The sequence below is a fragment of the Orcinus orca genome, chromosome 5, assembly GCF_937001465.1.
Source record: "Orcinus orca chromosome 5, mOrcOrc1.1, whole genome shotgun sequence".
Taxonomy (NCBI): Eukaryota; Metazoa; Chordata; class Mammalia; order Artiodactyla; family Delphinidae; genus Orcinus; species Orcinus orca.
Window position 1 is genome coordinate 43,482,666 of NC_064563.1, and position 17,176 is coordinate 43,499,841.

The following is a 17,176-nucleotide window of genomic DNA, read 5'->3' on the forward strand; positions in this document are numbered from 1 at the left end:
TGCAAAATGATTAAACATAAACTATGAAGCTGGAATTTAAAGCTTTTTATTAGGGGATATACATAGCACTATTACTGTTGATAAGACACTTTTACATTGTGATGCTCTTTATTATGGAAGCTATATAGTTCTGTAGTTCAGGCCGTTTATACAAAGGGACACTTATGAGATTTGTCTGACCCTTTAAGCTAGATATCAATGAAGACTGGTATACACATCATTAATAAGCATGTTTATACTTCATCGAATGTTACAGTCTTCATTTATTCCAATTGTGCTTCCTTTGGTAGACGGCTATTATGTTTTACTTTAGTACCATATTGTGGATGCCAGAGAACTTGCATTTGCCAAGGAATAATCTCCTGCAAGTAAAGGAAACCGATGCTATGATAAAATTCAGAAAACATTTAAGAAAACAGAGTTGGGTTTATATTTTGTTAGAAACAAAACAGTCCTCATAAAGAAAGCACAAAACAAGTTAAATTGCTGCAAGTGTAATATATTTCAACCTGGTGCCTATTTGAATTTATATGAATTCTGATTTAGAGTCAAAATTAATAAGGCATACTGTGGCTACAAAATGAGTCTCAGTTTTCAAAGTAGCATCAAATAAAGGAAAATGATACTCTACCTGAGATGCAGTGTCATGAAGTAGAATGGTGTAGTCTAACTCAATGAAGTCATCATTTCTTTGCTATAATAAAAAATAAAAACCTGCATTTAAAACTTGATATCATTGGCAAAAATGATAATTTTAAGAATCAGCTTTCATTAGTAGATGACAGTAATACTTCCACTTAAGTAAAATTAAAAATTGAATGTCATAATTTATTTAGCCTGGCAGAAAAACTATTCTCTTATAAATAAGATTTTTTTCAAACTACATTTTAAAATCATGATTTTTAAAAAATTTGTTACTCTAAAAATCATTTACCCTTTCTATTTTTAGTTTCTGAGTTGTGGTAGCTACTAAGAACATTAGAGTCTATAATTTGTCATTTAAATTCCTTAATGTTTCCATTATTCAGAAAAGCATCGTTTAAGGGATATAAACTACTGAAATGAGAGTTTACACTAAAGGAAACCAATTTTATAATAGAAATTCTCTTTTAAAAAAGTGAAAATAATAAAATGTAATGTTTGATTTTGTAACTAAAGCTTTGATCTATGCTGCTTATTGCTTTGGACATATAAAGTATTTATACTATCAGCTGCACAGAAATATTGCATCTACAGAGTTTCAATCCATGGTCGTCAGAAATTTGCTGTACTCACCCAAGGCTCTTTAAGGCTTATAACTGATGTACTGAAACAAGCCCTAGACTCCAAGAGGCAGCACAAACTCCTGTGGCTCCTTTGGTTGACAGTAATTATAAATATGGCCCCAGGATCAAATAAAACTATACTCTTCTCTCCTTAATAGTATCTTGAAGCAATCCCTTCTTTGACTATATCAACAAAGAATGTCCTTTAAGGATAAGGTAAAAATCAGGAAGGTTTCTTACGTGTTGGCTCATAATAGGTAAAGATATATAATATATACACGCTGAAGCAGTGGTTAAACTCTTCTGTTGGGATTTTCATTAATGCTTTAAAACTTCAATTTAGTGAAGGGTTACAGGAAATTTATTTCATAAAGCAGTAACACTGCATATTTTGCTATAAAAACATGGCTTGAAAATCATGATTGTGATTGTATATCCTCTGTAACGTGGACCCAGCTACTCAATTATCTGAGCCTCAATGCCCCCATAGGAGTGTTGTAACCAAGGTTGCTATCTACAAAAATGCATTCGAAAAAGGCTCTCTTAAAGTGTTATAAATAGTGATGCTAGGTATTTGGCATTACACTCTGAGTACTGTAATTGGTGTCCTGTCCTCCAGTGTCCAAAGTTATCTACTAAGTGGCTGCAAAAGCTTGTGGAGTAAAGGTGCTCCAACTGCCTTGCAGTTTGTTATCAACAAACTGAAACAAGCCAATGGAAAGTGCTTTTCTCTTACAGAGTATTTTTCTTGTATTCCATTGAATACTACTAGTTGACATATTTTGTTTTTCTTTTAAACCTCTTAATAAAGCTAAACTCAAAGAATTTAATCTCTTTAAGGTCTAGAAAGAGGCAGTTTGGAATAGTCATATCAGACTTAAAATACAAGGCTAGCAACAAGTAAGATATGAGGTTGTCAATTATGACTAAATGGGTTATAAAAGATAATTATATACAGCAAGCTTCACAAAGACTGAGATGCTAATATTTTTGTTCCAGCTGATCCTGGGGGAAAAAAATCCAGCCATATCTCTAGCTCTGACACTACCATTTCACTAGAGGAGAAAAGCGGAGGTGGTTTCAGTATCACATGATTATAGTAATTTGAACACAAAACTTAGGTTGCGAAAGGAAATAATCTGTATTAAGCTGCACACAAAAACTATTGCCAAATTATTTATAATTCAAGACTTCACTCTCTTGAAACTGCAGCTTCACCTTCTCTAGCCTTGATAACTGACTTCTCCTTCAAATACTGACTTCACTATCTTAAATACAAAATGACTAAAGGGGCACTATTCATCCAATCATGAATTATAACACCTTCAGTAAATATTAAATCTGTTAATAGTGTATTTTATAGAAATTACTTACCACTTGCTTGACAGTTTGAATTTTTGCCATTTTATACCATGTATTTTCAGTGGAATTTTGCCATATTATATAACCACAGGCAACCCAGGCTAAATGTTGAACTGGCTTCATTTCTTGAGGTACATTTCCAAAACTGTCTGGTGAGGGAAACATTTATATGATAAATGGAATTATTTTATATATACAGTATTAACCTTTAAAAAAAATCTAAATTTTAAGTCATGTCTTAGTTTTCTTCAAATGTGTACAGAAAGTAATTAATTTAATTAAGCCATAGATTGATCTATAAAGTTTCAAGGCTTTTTTTGTTGTTGAATTAGATTAGTAATAAATATTTTTGCAAAAGTCAGTATATTGCCAGCATAATGTTAACATCTAACAATTTTGAGCATAGGTAATTGATATTGATCTTAAAGTCGAAAAAAATATTTTTCCGTGCCATATAGTTATATACCTGGAATATTTTGTGCTTCTAGTGGTTCCTTCATAGACTTGAGTCTATGATAAAATGTGTTATCTTCCTCATCTGGGTTCTTTCCAATTTCTCCTTCAAATGTGAAGTTGACTTCTGGTGCAGTATCTTGTCCCATTGGAGGGTACAGTACTTCAGCTGTGCAATTCACTGTAACTTGCTGTTTGAAACATTTTGTGAAAGATCTTTACATGTAGATGGACATCCATTACTGATTATTGTTCTTTGAGTTATAACATTTAAAGCATCGCCCCCCTAATGATGTTGTTTCAGACTTGACTTGAGTGTACCTATTCCAGAGGTATCTAACTGGTGGTGGCCCAATAATTTTCTTAGAGGTATCTAAAATAGGTAACTTATTTTATAACATATAAGGTCTCATAATCTTGTAAATTCATTTTAAACTATGTATTTCAGTATTAATGGGAAGTCCATTTGTAAGGCAGAGTTTAGTCTGTCTTTATATACCAACTCTAGACTCTGGTTACTTTTTTTAAGTCTGTCCATTACTCGTATTCTCTCCTCCTGAAATAACAGAAATTTCAAACTCAGATTCTGCAATCTATATCCAAATATAAAATGAGAAGATTGTAGCGTTGGTTCTGCTTTGTAAAGATGACTATCAAGCAGCTCAAATGCCCTTTAACGAATCTCCTTATGTTAGCCTGTATCTCTTCTTAATTATGCTTAACAAAAGGGCAAGCTTTTTTAAATTTCAGGATGGTTATGGTACAAGTGGCAGTTCCTTCCTTTTAAGTTTGTCTCATTAATAATTTGACAGGTGTATGTATTTTTTAAATTTCCCTGCCCCATTACTGAAAGATTCTTAACTGAACACAGTGGTATCAGTTGGCCATTCTATTGCTCATAAATATCTCAGAAAGCACTTGCTTTCTTTAAATAAAAGAAATGAAAAACAGAATGAAACAGACATTTAAAAAGTGATGATGATTGTAGAGTTCATTATTACACTTGTTCATATTAGGCATAAATTCATACTGGCCTGTGAGTATGTAACATTTTTAAAGGAAGTTTATTTGAACTGAAGTATATAGAGTCTCTTTTCTAAACAGTGTGATAGAAATACTAAGTGTATCTCAGAATACACAAAAAGTAAAAACTGACCTTTGTATGGTGATCATTTTTTTTTTGAGGCAGGGATTTTACAACAACTCTTTTAAAAACCAAATTAACCCTATGATTTGATCAGCAGAGGTGATACGGAATATTAGGAATCAAATTTTATTTCATAATAAAATAACATTTCACTTACTTTTTGGATAATTTCTTCCACAGAAAATTTAAGGCAATACTTTCGTCCTCTTCCCGGAATATCCTAAAATTAAGAAAATGTGTTATTATAACAATAACTCAATTTCTTTACATTGTTAGAAGAACCCATTCTCATTTGGTTGGGCATGGTGCTGACTGTTGGGGGTAAATGATTAAGGCCTTACACCTTGACCAAGGAATGTCACCATGTTTGTGACATCTAATTTAGCAGGTCCTCTAGCAGGGTTATTTTGGATGAGAACAAGAGGGTGAGATAAAAGCATATATAAATAAAATCGGTTATAATTCACTTTCAGTCATCAGAGTACTCTAACCTCTGGATCTGTGATCCTAAATTCCACGTAAGAAATTTTGAAAATTTTAATTCTAAAGGTGACAAATAGGATGCACCATTGAAAAGCCTTTTCATAAACCCTTATGTACCCTCCAAATAGTGTTCAATGAAGATGAATTCCATTTTGAGGCAGCATACTGCGAAGTGGTTAGAGAGTGTTAAGTACTGCTTTTACTTGTATGTTAGTGGACCTGCAAAATGATGCGTTAACAAATTTTATAACAGACGTTTAGATATTTCACTTTTGAATCAAGATGTAATTGAGAATTTGTACCTAATTATGTTGTGTGGTTTTGAAATAACATTTACTCCCTGTCAGCTCTTAAAGACTGTTAGCAGTTAAACTTCTGTCAGATAAATAAGGGACAGTCTCAAATCTATTAGATTTTAGTAAAACGGAAACAAGCTTAGTGGTTGCTGAGGTCTTGAGCAGTTTAAATTTAACCCTTTAGCCAGAGGAGGCCCATCATTCACAGCAGTCACTGGCAGTAGTGTTTGGATGGTTGAAGTGAAGCTTCAGGCCACAGTACTTTTACTCTGCTTTGTCAGTTTCTGTTGCTTTTTGTTTACCCCTTCATTTTGGTCTAAGAGTCTAATAAAGGATTGATCTTAAAATTCAGGCAGTGAAGAATCTTTTGCAAGATGGGAGCTTCTCTTGGCCCAGATTGGAGTAGTAGATGCTAAACATAGCGCCAGTTTTAAGATCCTTTTGAAAATGGTTCCTATAAGTTTCACTTGGGGAAAGGGGAGAAGCCGCCCCAATTGAGAACATTTACCGATTTCCTTGTAGCAGGGCCCATAAAAACTATCAGTGTCTCTGCCTTCCCGTAAAAACAACAAACAGCCCTGGGGCTGTCCCCAGAGACTGGAGTGTAGCCCAAGCCCAGAAAAGCCAACTCCTCTAGAGAGACAGCTAGCCTTGAGGCCCAAAACGGGCAAGGGGTGTGGGGAGTCAGGAGCAGGTGGAGCTGAGACCCTCGACGGTGGGGGGAGCGGTAGCAGGTGCCGCCACCACCCTCTGCCCGACTCACCTGCAGGCTGGCTTGTTTGACTGTCTGCACCAGAAACACCTTGTGGGGGCTGCCCTGCTGGTAGTTGATGCAGCTCTCTACCACCGAGGCCGCCCTGGAGGCCGGGTAGTGGGTCGGAGGGATTGCCATTCTTGGTGAGCGGCGGCTGGGCTTGCGTGGGGCTGCTCGAGCTTCACAGGAAGGGAAGGGCACCCCCGTCCTGCCTGCTGCCGAGTCCCCCGGGCGGAAAAGTCAGCCCTCCTTCTTCGGGCTGGGCGGGGCCTGGGGCGGGGCCGCCAGCTCCTTCCCTCCCTGTCTTCCTCCTTCCCTCCTTCCCTCCCTGTCTCCCTCCTTCCGATTCTTCAAGCCGCTGCCTGGGAGCTGGCTCCTACCGAGGCTGCTCTTGGAGCCCCGCCCTGCTACCGCCTACTGTTACTCTCTGGTCCCTGTTTAGAGAGAGCCCCCTCCTCCTTTAAGGGGGGGTGAGGAGGGAGTCGTTGGGCTGGGTTGTCAGGGACTACATCCTTCCTTTTATTAACCTTTACAGAAGCTTGGGGAGGGGCTTTCGGTCCTTCGCCTTAGTGGAGAGTCTCTGGGGCTTCAAGTTTCCTCTTCGTGGAAGGAGGCTGGTTACTTTACTTGCAGACTGGAGCGCAACTTCCTTATACACCACCCAGTGTCCGGCACGAGCGCAACTTCCTTATACACCATCCACAGTGTCCTGCACGGGGCAAAGTACAAAGGAGCGCCAGGTAGTGAGTCATTGTGATTCCTTCTTTTCCCTTCCCTGGCCAGGAACAGGCTTGCTCATACCCAGCTTTCTGTGGTGGTGTATCAGTTCTGCCCAAATCAGGGTACAAGAGACTGCAAACGATAGCGTTAATTTGGAGGATTATGTAATTTAGATCAGGAGAATTTTAAAAGGTACTTGCACTCCTCTCCCTTTGCTGATCTTCGAAAGATGAGGTTTTGATATCACACCATGCTTCCAACTTTCTGAATCACTTTGAAAATTTTACTTTGAGGATTAAAACTTACTTAAAAACTGAATTTATACAAAGCACTACATTGAAGTAACTTCTAACAAAAGCAGTTTTTAAAGCTCCTTAAGCAAGCACAGACTTTTAGTAGGCAGTGCATTTTTACTCTCCAGATCTCTTAATTACCTCCTGTGAGCTTTAAAGGAACTATAGTCTAGGCTGTTCTTTGGATTTGCTGTAGATCTACCAGCTAAGATTTCTTTTCATCAAATGTATAGCCAAACTGACACTGTAGCTTGTTGGCTTAGAAATAAAGACTCTGCTATTTTCCCAAAACGAATTTTGAAGGTTCCTTGGGTAGACATATACTGTGTTGCTTTTTTAAAAAAAAGTTAACAAAAATGTATTTGTAATGTGTTGTTTTCCTCAAATACCCTTTTTTATTTATTTATAAATAAAGTATTTGGAGTAAGTAGATTTTTAAAGAATAGTAAGTAGTAAGGCATTCCCATTCTTTCTAATTATATTAGCCAACAACCATCAAGTAACTAGAGGATGAAAGGGTTAGTTTCTCCTCAAGGCTTTTTATAAAAAGTTGAAGCTTGTTTTTCTGTTTTGGGGCGGGGGCGGGGGGGTTGTGAGTCATTCATCTATCAGCCAACCTCTTAGGTTGTCATTGTATTTGTGTGTTAGTTGTATGAATTATGTACTCCTTTGATAGTGTCCAAGAAGGAGTGGCCTAATACATTCTAATTACCCAGAAAGAGCTTTTTTGCTGATAATGAAATTTTGAAGTTTTCACAAGTAGCTAGTTAACATCTGTTTTATTACCAGTTAGAGTTGTGAGGAGTACAATATGTGAGCTTCCTAGATGAAATCACCCTTTTGAAGCTTTACGGATACAGTTACCATCTCTGTAGATCAAGGCTAGTAACAGAGGTTGTGACATATCAGGCATTTATTTACTAAAAGTACACATACCAATTTAGGTTCTTTTTAAAATATAATTATTACATTAAAATTTTTAAACTGCCTATTTAGATGTTAAGTAAATAAACTGCATTGAGAGAATCTTATTCCTATATTTGAGTCCTTGAAATCTTACTTACTAAAATTTCATTAGTGGTAAGTCAAGAGATCATTATCTGCAAACTTGAATAATGTATGAGTTACCTTGAAAGTAGCAAAATTATTATGGGTCTCTGGGATCGGGCAAATTAAATTATTATTTTAAATAATTGTATGGACATAAAACTTAAGTAAAAACGCCTATGGCTTGCAACTTTGATAAGACTATGAAGTCAAAATAAATCTACAAAACAGAGATATACAATAAAACCAACACAATTCTAATTAACAGTAATTTTAATGTGAGAGATGATGATGTTTTGTCAAAATGAAATTGTCTTTTACAAAATTCCAGTGGTCTGACCACAGGAGCATGGATTCTTTTGCCTTCAGCATATCTATTCAGTGCCTATCAAGTGATGTCTTAGTTCTTCCACTTCTCTATTTAAGCTACAGTAAAATCTCTCTGTGCAGTGTTTTCTAACAGCTTTTGAAGTGAATGCATCGTGTGCAGCTTAAATCAGTTTATATTCTTATTAGCCTTTTAGAAACATGTTTGATTAAGAGTGTTGGTCTTGGTACAAATCCTGGCTCTGCCACTTAAGAGCTGTATCACGTTTGGCAAGTTACTTAGCTTTTCTGACCCTCAGGTTTCTCACCTGTAAAATAATAATAAAAAATAGTGCCTACTTCCTGAGGTCTGTGGTGAAGAACAAGTAAGATAGTTCATAAAAAGTGCTTAGCACAAGCCTGGCACATAAGTGTCCTGTTATTTGGCATCCACTTGATTATAAACGCAGCCATGGTCCCTGAAACTGCAGGGATTGCTTAGCTGTGATCTGGCCCTTCAGGGCACTGCTGTCCAGTAGCAGTTTGTGCAGTGATGGAAATGTTTGGCTCTGCTGTCCCGGACAGTAGCCACTCTCCACACCTGCCTGTTGACCACTTGTAATGTGACTAGTGCAGCTGAGGAACTGAATTTTAAATTTTATTTAATTTCAATGTAAATATCCATGATTAGTGGTTACCATATAGACAGCACAGATCTAGAGTATGTTGTATGTCATATTATTGTCAAATTGAAAACAAAATTTGAAATGTCTCAGAGAACTTGAGCATACTAGAGAATACGTCAGTGGACCACAGTTTTGGAATCCCTTCAGTAATTCTGTGGTGATTTGGCAGTTGTTTCTCTTCTCCTTTTCCTGCTCTCGGTTCTGATAGCTGTTTGTTTCTCTCCCGGGAAAATCAACCGTTCAGCATTGTTTCCCAGCCTATCCTGAAGCTCTTGGCTGCTGGAAGATTATTTAAAGGCAGTTCATCAGGCACATTCACGCTTAGGCTCTCTATGGAAACTGCTTATTCCAAGCTGACATCTACTGAAATTTGCTGTTTACTTCTTCCAAACCATTCACAGATCTGTACGCAGGAACACACACTCATTAATGCCCATTTACCTGCAGTTATCTGCAGACACCTTTGAAAGCAGCCAGCTTCTTACATCTTATGGTCTTGAGGAAGGTTTCAGTTTAAAGGAAAAATGCCTTGCAAACAGTAGATACTCATGAAATGTTTTTTCAATGATATTGTAACCTGTGTTTACATATATTTAGTATGCGTGTAAGGTGATTATTTCATCCTATTTATGTTGTCATTAGTAGTTTCAAGTAAACACTGACCTGTGTGTCTATTTGTTTGTTTTTTGGTTTGTTTTTTTTTTGCGACACGCGGGCCTTTCACTGTTGTGGCCTCTCCCGTTGCGGAGCACAGGCTCCGGACGCGCAGGCTCAGCGGCCATGGCTTACGGGCCCAGCCGCTCCGCGGCACGTGGGATCTTCCCGTACCGGGGCACGAACCCGTGTCCCCTGCATCGGCAGGCGAACTCTCAACCACTGCGCCACCAGGGAAGCCCTGTGTGTCTATTTGAATGACTTATGTTAATCATGATCATTTTGCCATTAATCATTTTCAGGTGTTAGTTATTCCGCCTGAAACTCCCTTCTCTCATATTTTCTCAGTCCATAGTGTACAAGTTGTAAAATCAAATAGCAACTATCTCAATGAACTAACTGCATAGCTCCTATTTTCAGGTAATTGTCCTCATAGAGATTTAAGGAGAGAACACTGTGTCCCAGGGAAGGGAGGCATTCCAAAAGAAATGGGTAAGCTCTTGGAATGTAGATTACTATTAATAGAATAAGAACCTTACACAGACTTTTTATTTTAATTTGTTGACTTTTACTTTCTACTTGTGAAATTCAGAATTAGCAGAATTAAAACCATGGATTACTTTGGTGGTGTGCCCCACCCTCACCTCCAAGTAAGAACAGAAAGGACAGGATTACTTTTTAAATAAATTCTATAATAATTTTATAGCAAGGCCATCGTATTTGAAGGAAAAAGTAAAAATGATGAGAGGTGATTTTTCATTTAAATTAGTAGGAGTTATTTCATTTTGGTGATTATATAATGCTATGTTGATTTTTTCTTCTTCTTCCTAAATTACTTTCAGGTTTGAGTTTACACATAAAAAACAATCAGGTGGTGCAGGCCAGTTTGGAAAAGTGATAGGTGTACTGGAGCCTCTGGACCCAGAGAACTACACTAAGTTGGAGTTTTCAGATGAAACATTCGGGTCAAATGTTCCAAAGCAATTTGTGCCTGCTGTAGAAAAGGTAAAAACAAACAAACAAAAACTTTATGGCATTTAAAAAAAATTCAAAAACAGTCTATTAGGTATCAAAGCACATTGCTATCACATTGTTTTCTGTGGTTCATTTTCATTACAGTTCTGCTTTTTCTCATTAAGCTTTCCATCTGATTAGAATCATTAAGTTCAAGAGCTATAAATATATGCTATGACGATGAGGGGAAGTCATTCTGTTTCTTAATCATAGTTATTGTATTTCTCTTGATAAATTGAAACTACTTCATTGATTATAATCAGCACTTGAAATTTGCAGTAGGCGTTAGGGATTTATGAAAATTTTAGGTGTACTGATGTAGTAGAATGTACATTCATTAAGATTCCCAACACCTGGGTGCTGTCCTCATCTCTGCTAGTGATTAACATGCCCTTGGGTAAATCATGGTGTTCAGAGCCACTTTCTTTTGTAAACTGAGCATATAGTACTTAATTCCGAACCCCTCACAAACTCAAGGATCAGATAAGACTCTGATATTTCTTCGGGAATTGTGAAGTGATTTGCACATATAATGGGTTACTAGTGATCTGTTGGCTTTCTAGGTCAACTGGCTTTAAGACTGTTGTAAACCTTTAGCAACTGTCTATTCTTGTAGATTGAGATTTTTAGGTTTTTTTAACCTTTTAACTTAGAAATCTTTATTAACAGATCATAATTTTGGCTTCAGCATTAATTTTGGTAGCATTTTTTGTGATTAGTGTGTTTCATTCATTATACTTTATTTCAAGACAATAGTTTGTCATTCACACACTTTTAAATTATCTTTTATTCTCCAGGATTAATGTAAGTGAAGGAAAGCTCAGATATTTTTCAGCATTTAGAGTTTACAGTTTTGAATGTCAGAAATATATTGTACTACATGTGCAGCTGTGTGATTGTCTTGCCATGAAAAACTATCTTGAATTGTAGGAGCTCTACGAGTATTTAAGTGACTGAATGGAAAAAAAAAATGCACACTTATCAAATTGTACTCTTTAAATATGTATAGTTTATTGTATATCAGTTATACCTCAATAAAGCTGCTTTTTAAAAAAAGAATTGCTTTGGAAAAATGAAATCAGCTTTTTTTTTTTTTTTTTTTTTTTTTGAAATCAGCTTTTAATTTTAGTTCTTACTGACATTGTATAACACTAAAGCTGTTAGGTAGTGATCTGCCAATGAGGCAGAGCAGTGATAGGTATATAGTAGGAGCTTAAGACACAGCTGTTGATTAGATGTCAGTTTTGATTGAAGTTTTATTTTAGAGAATTTCTTAGATTTGCCTTTCCTCTGTTTCCTCCTTGTAAAATTAAGATCATGCTGTCTCTGTAATGCATCATGAGAGTTTAGTAATTCTTGAAGAAAAGGTTGAGAAAGTGATTGCTAGCACTCTCATCACTTTCAAACCAGCTCTCACCTTTAAGTAATAGACTTTTGCAAGGGATTGCTCATCTAGATTCCACAATAATAATACTTAAATAGGCTGTTCAACTTAAAAAAAAATTTTTTTTTAAAGAATGAAATATAGCATACATAAAAATGTTACACTTCTGAATACTAAAACATTTGGGGGTTTTTCATAATGCTTCTGTGAGTGAAACCCACTCACTCCAGAAGTTGTGTTCATTCATTAACAGGGGTTTTTGGATGCCTGCGAGAAGGGCCCTCTGTCTGGTCACAAGCTCTCTGGGCTCCGGTTTGTCCTGCAAGATGGAGCGTATCACATGGTGGATTCCAATGAAATCTCTTTCATCCGCGCAGGGGAAGGTGCTCTTAAACAAGGTACGCTGTGTCTAGCAGTTGCCACCACATCAGTGCATCTATTTCCCTGGTGGACCATCAGAGCCGCAGAAGGCAGCACTGTGTTGGTTAGGTCTTCTTCCCATCCCCCCCACCCCACCAGAGCAGTAAGCAGCACACCAGGGGACATGGATAGACTCTGGGCAAGTATTCATAGAATCAAAGTGAGGATAGATTACTGTGTTTTCTTTCTTACAAAATTAAAATCCTACTTTGTTCTCCTAAATTACCTGGTATTTTTTGTAAGTTTAAATTCATAGATAATCTGTAAGTTCTACTTTTAATAGAGAAGACAGAAATGCTCAGAATTATTTTAAAGAAACATTAACTATAGTCATCCTATTTTTAGTGATTTATTCAGATGTCAGAAAAATCTATAAATTTGTAAGCAACTTTTTCATATATGACATTGTAGGCTTTTAGGCATTTGAAAGAATTCAGTAAACCTTATTCTCAGTGCAGACTTCTTGTTAAACTGCTAAAATTGTGAACCTTTCCCACATAGAATAATATGTCTATTAAAACCCTGATGAAACAGAACCCTAAGCAATTGCAGATATATCTGATTCTTGCTTTTAAGAGAGAAAAGCAAATGACGGCACAACAGTTTGACATTGGGGGCTTTTACGTTGTAACTGGGAGCCAGAAAATTCATTCTCTTTGTCATCTCTTCCATATCCGTTATCTGGTAATTCATTAGTTATGTCCATAAGTGGGGTTTTGCAGAGAATTACATTATGATTCACAAAACATGTCAGAGATATTTTTGTCAAAGACGGTCAAAATAGACAGCAGAAAATTAATCCTAACACATCATTTCCAGACATTCGGAAAATCAGGATGTTATTGTATGAATTTTGGACTTTGTTGGTTTTGGTCTGTTTGCATCTGTGACCAGGTGTGGGGCAGTGGCTGGAGAAGGTTGCTTATTCCTTGACCAGGTTGCTAATTCCTTATTTTAATTAAACTAATGGGAGCCATTAGTAATTTGTGGTTTTGTTTCTCAGTTGTGAAAGGGTGAGAGAATCCTCCATTTTCTTTATGCCAGCTAGCTATTAAAAATGCATTTGAAATTTATGATCTAGAAACCTTGTCACAGTCTGTCAGTTGTATTAATAGGAAAAAGGGAAATAAAGTCACAAAGAAAATAAGACTTTATTAGGCATGATTCAGATTGTACTGATAACACCTGCCTCTTGCCTTCTAGGGGTTCACCACTTTAATAAATCTTAAACTGGCAAATTGGTTGTAATCACTTCATATTCTTTTTTTCAGCTTTATTGAGCAGTTGACAAAACTGTAAAATATTTAAAGTAATGATTTGATAAATGTATACATTGTGATACTTTTTTAAAGTATAGTTAAAACAAATTAGAAATCACCAACTGTTCTATGCTGGTTCTTGACTGGAAATTGGTAGCTTTCCTGGATAGAGGTTACATAAAGCAAGGTAATTGGTAAAATCAATTAACAAAGAGCCTCGACCTTTTTAATTGTACCTATATGAAATATAAATAAATATAGATTATATGCCCATAACATACACATATATAGCCATGAAAAAAGACTGTATGTCTATGCATATTAACTAAACAGGTAAATATGTACACTCAGTTTGTAAATACTTAAGTGTACAAATACTGTTATGTGTGATGATTGCTTGGTGGGGTGCAAAGGAAAAGCACCAGATAATAATTGAATTGAGGAGTATTGGTTTTTGCCAGATAAATATGTGCAAATAAACAGGTTGCAAGTGTGAAAAATGAATTACTTTGCTGTATCATCATCTGATTCTTATTTCTCCATGACTGAAAGATAAAAGGGTAAAAAGAAATTTTTGCTGGGCTCTTAAGAAAATCAGCTTTTCATGCATGCATACACCTCCACTGATTATCATGTGAGAGTTTTAGGGTGGAAAATGTTGATAAATGAGCTTAGTATCAGATTAGCTTATACTTTTGAGCTATTCTCTATTATCAAAATTGGAAGAAAAATCGTTCAAATTCTCACATAGTTTTCATTAAAAAAAAAAAAAGAAAACTGGAACTATTTTCAGTCACAATGTAAACTTTGCCCCTGAGATTAATCAGTAACTAAAACTGAAACGTGAAATTGAATGTTCTTTCAGGGACTGTTTCACCCCATGGATGTTAACCGTTGCCATCATTGTCTATGGCCAATTTTTAGACCGCTGTGCTTGGTCTCTGCAGAAACATTGAACTTGTAGGTACTCTACAAGAGAAATAAAGGCCTACCCAGAGTCATGTTAGCTCATTTTACTCAGCAGTGTGCCTTTTCTGATCTCCTGGGCTTCGAGTTTGAATGCTGGCTCTACTTCATACTTAACTCTGTGGAAATGGGCAAGTCCAGGCTGTTTGGAGATAGTAATGCCAAAGTATTAGATGAGAATGTACTTGAAAACACTTGCACACACATATTTGGGCATAGTGAAGTCTAATCCCTCTTCCCTTCACATTACCTTTGACCTAGCACTGTGCAGTGCTACCCATTTGCCAGCTTTTGGTCTCAGAGTGGTCATAATAACACTTATTGATCACTTTTGTGCTGTGTATTATGTTGAGTACATGAATTATCATATCTTATCTTCAACAGTGGCCTTATAGTTGAGAAAATTGAGACTCAAGAGTAGTCAATCAAATGGCCCAAGGTTACATGTTAGTTAGTGGTGGAGCCGAGAGTTAAACCCAGACCAGAGCCTAGCCCTTGACCACCTTCTCACACAACCTTGTTAGCACCCAGCCTGGTGTTATCAACTTTATCCCTAGGGGGCTGAAATAGAAACATTACCATCTCTACGCACCACTTTGGCTTAAAAGGTCCTGTGATGGTGTGGGTATTTTCACTTGCTTTTTATTCTACTTCCGGAAAAATTGCTTGTAGGGCTTGGCTGCCATGTGACTATTAAAAAATGGCAGGATGAATTTAGCTCTGGTATCTTGTCATATGGAATGGGACAGAGAAAAGCATGAATAAGGGCGAGGTGAATCAGAAGGTGGATTTAGGAAGAAAGAGGGAGTTGAAAGGAGCAGGGTGAGGGAATATGAAACCGAGAACTGGACAGGTCGTCCTCAACAATTATATACTATACACTATATACTTGGCCCCTTCTTTCTCTTTAGAATGTGACTGTCTCACACTCTAGCTCTTTTATATCACTGACCTATTGAAAACACTAGATAATGTGTAACTAAATTTTAATATGTCTGTTCACATTCTCTCTTTCCGGGTACCTTCTTCTGCATTAATTACATTTATTTAGAGCCAAGGAAGCTCTGCTGTTGTGGTAACCCAAGAAGTTAACAAGAAATAGAGCTGCTTCTGCAGTCTAGAATTTTTAGTCTACTGCTTTAGCTGTCTACATAGAATTCTGCAGGCTTAGCTAATGAAACTTAGGAGTCTGCAGAGTTCATTTATTCCTCTTTTCAGAACAAAATTCACTAATTAAGAGTAATGAGTCAGTTAGGTCTGAGCTAAGATATGATTTGAATTAGAAAACATTTCAAAGAAATGCAAGTATATTAAATGGCTGTTCTTATAATTATTGCACTTAAACTAATAGTGTCTTTAGAACAAGTGCTTTAATGGATATACAAGAATAATTGCTGACTAGATTATTATAAACAAATTGATGCTTGGAAAATTATGATTATTTTAAAACAAAACATTTTCTTTGTCACCTTTTCATGTTATGCTTAAAGTCTTTATTTAAAGATAATTCCTCCAGTCTGAGGCTGAAGTATTATTCCACACTATCATAATGTCCAAATTAAATATGAGTGTTTGAAGTTTTTTTATATTCTCTCCACACTGTTACATTTTCAATCTCAGTCAGCATTTGTCACAGTAAGAAGTGTTCTTGTTATGTACTAAGTGGGATTAAAAAAATAAGTTTTTTTAATTAAAAAAAAACACACATAAAAAACACATTGGGGTTTAGTGCTTAAATGGCCTTTAGCATCTAGGCCGATGTCTTTATTTTGTAGGTGAAGAAACATGACCTGGACAGATTGTGTTTTTCCAAAAGGCATATAACTTATTAGAGGCAGAGCAGAAACTAGAAACTTGGTTTTCTAATTCTCAATCGGGTATTGAAATTGTTTAGCCTAGACATATCTCAGGCATGACTTGATTATTGTCTCCAAGTATAAGTAACTGTCTGCCAGGGACCAGCAAGAAAGAATTGATTTACCTTGGTCAGAGGCTTAACAGATAGTGTCTTTATTCCCGAAGGATTTCAGAAAGAATTAGTAACCCTCAACTGCATAATTTAAATGGGAAGGGACTTGATCGAATGTTGTTTTAAGACCCTTTTATATTATTTCTGCAACCTAATGATTTTTAGGATAAAAATATGGTAATGGACATACTAATATTAGAATTAAGTATGTCTTACTGTAAGTTCCATTTAGAAGAGTGACTGCTGCTGCTACTAGAAAAATGAGTCCAGATCACATATTTTAACCTTATCATTTATGTGTGTACCTTTGGGAGAGCACTTTCTATTTCCCTTTTGTATATGTGGATAGGAAAGAGTTCCAGTTTGTTTAAAGATTAATAAACCAATTTATTTTTTTTTTCAAACCCTAGCCCTGGCAAATGCCACATTATGTATTCTTGAACCTATTATGTCTGTGGAAGTTGTAGCTCCAAATGAATTTCAGGGACCAGTGATTGCAGGGATTAACCGGCGCCATGGAATAATCACGGGACAAGATGGAATTGAGGACTATTTTACACTATATGCAGATGTAAGTACTGTTAGTCACTGACAACCTTGCTTTTACTATCCACAAGAGGAAATCAAGAATTAGCTTTTGTTTTGGGAAATTGTAGAGCAGATTGGCACATTTCCACGGCTGAGTGTTGAATTTGTGG

At 36.4% G+C, this 17,176-nt stretch overlaps 2 protein-coding genes across 7 annotated transcripts in view; one reads left to right on the forward strand and one right to left on the reverse strand.

The window, feature by feature from the left end:
• Window positions 1–17,176, forward strand: part of GFM1 (G elongation factor mitochondrial 1) — a 62,101-nt gene that overhangs the window by 28,160 nt on the left and 16,765 nt on the right. For all 6 annotated transcript variants that reach the window (XM_049709734.1, XM_049709733.1, XM_049709732.1 and 3 more), the window contains exons 14-16: window positions 10,309–10,471; window positions 12,118–12,262; window positions 16,889–17,049. In XM_049709734.1, coding sequence (XP_049565691.1) covers window positions 10,309–10,471; window positions 12,118–12,262; window positions 16,889–17,049 — 469 coding nt within the window. The remainder of the gene's footprint in view (window positions 1–10,308; window positions 10,472–12,117; window positions 12,263–16,888; window positions 17,050–17,176) is intronic.
• Window positions 31–6,079, reverse strand: LXN (latexin). The gene is made up of 6 exons (XM_004281838.2): window positions 5,770–6,079; window positions 4,385–4,447; window positions 3,094–3,271; window positions 2,640–2,776; window positions 632–694; window positions 31–362 (listed from the first exon to the last, which is right to left on the reverse strand). Exons 1-6 carry the CDS (start codon window positions 5,896–5,898, stop codon window positions 264–266), a joined length of 669 nt encoding a protein of 222 aa, XP_004281886.1. The 5' UTR covers window positions 5,899–6,079; the 3' UTR covers window positions 31–263.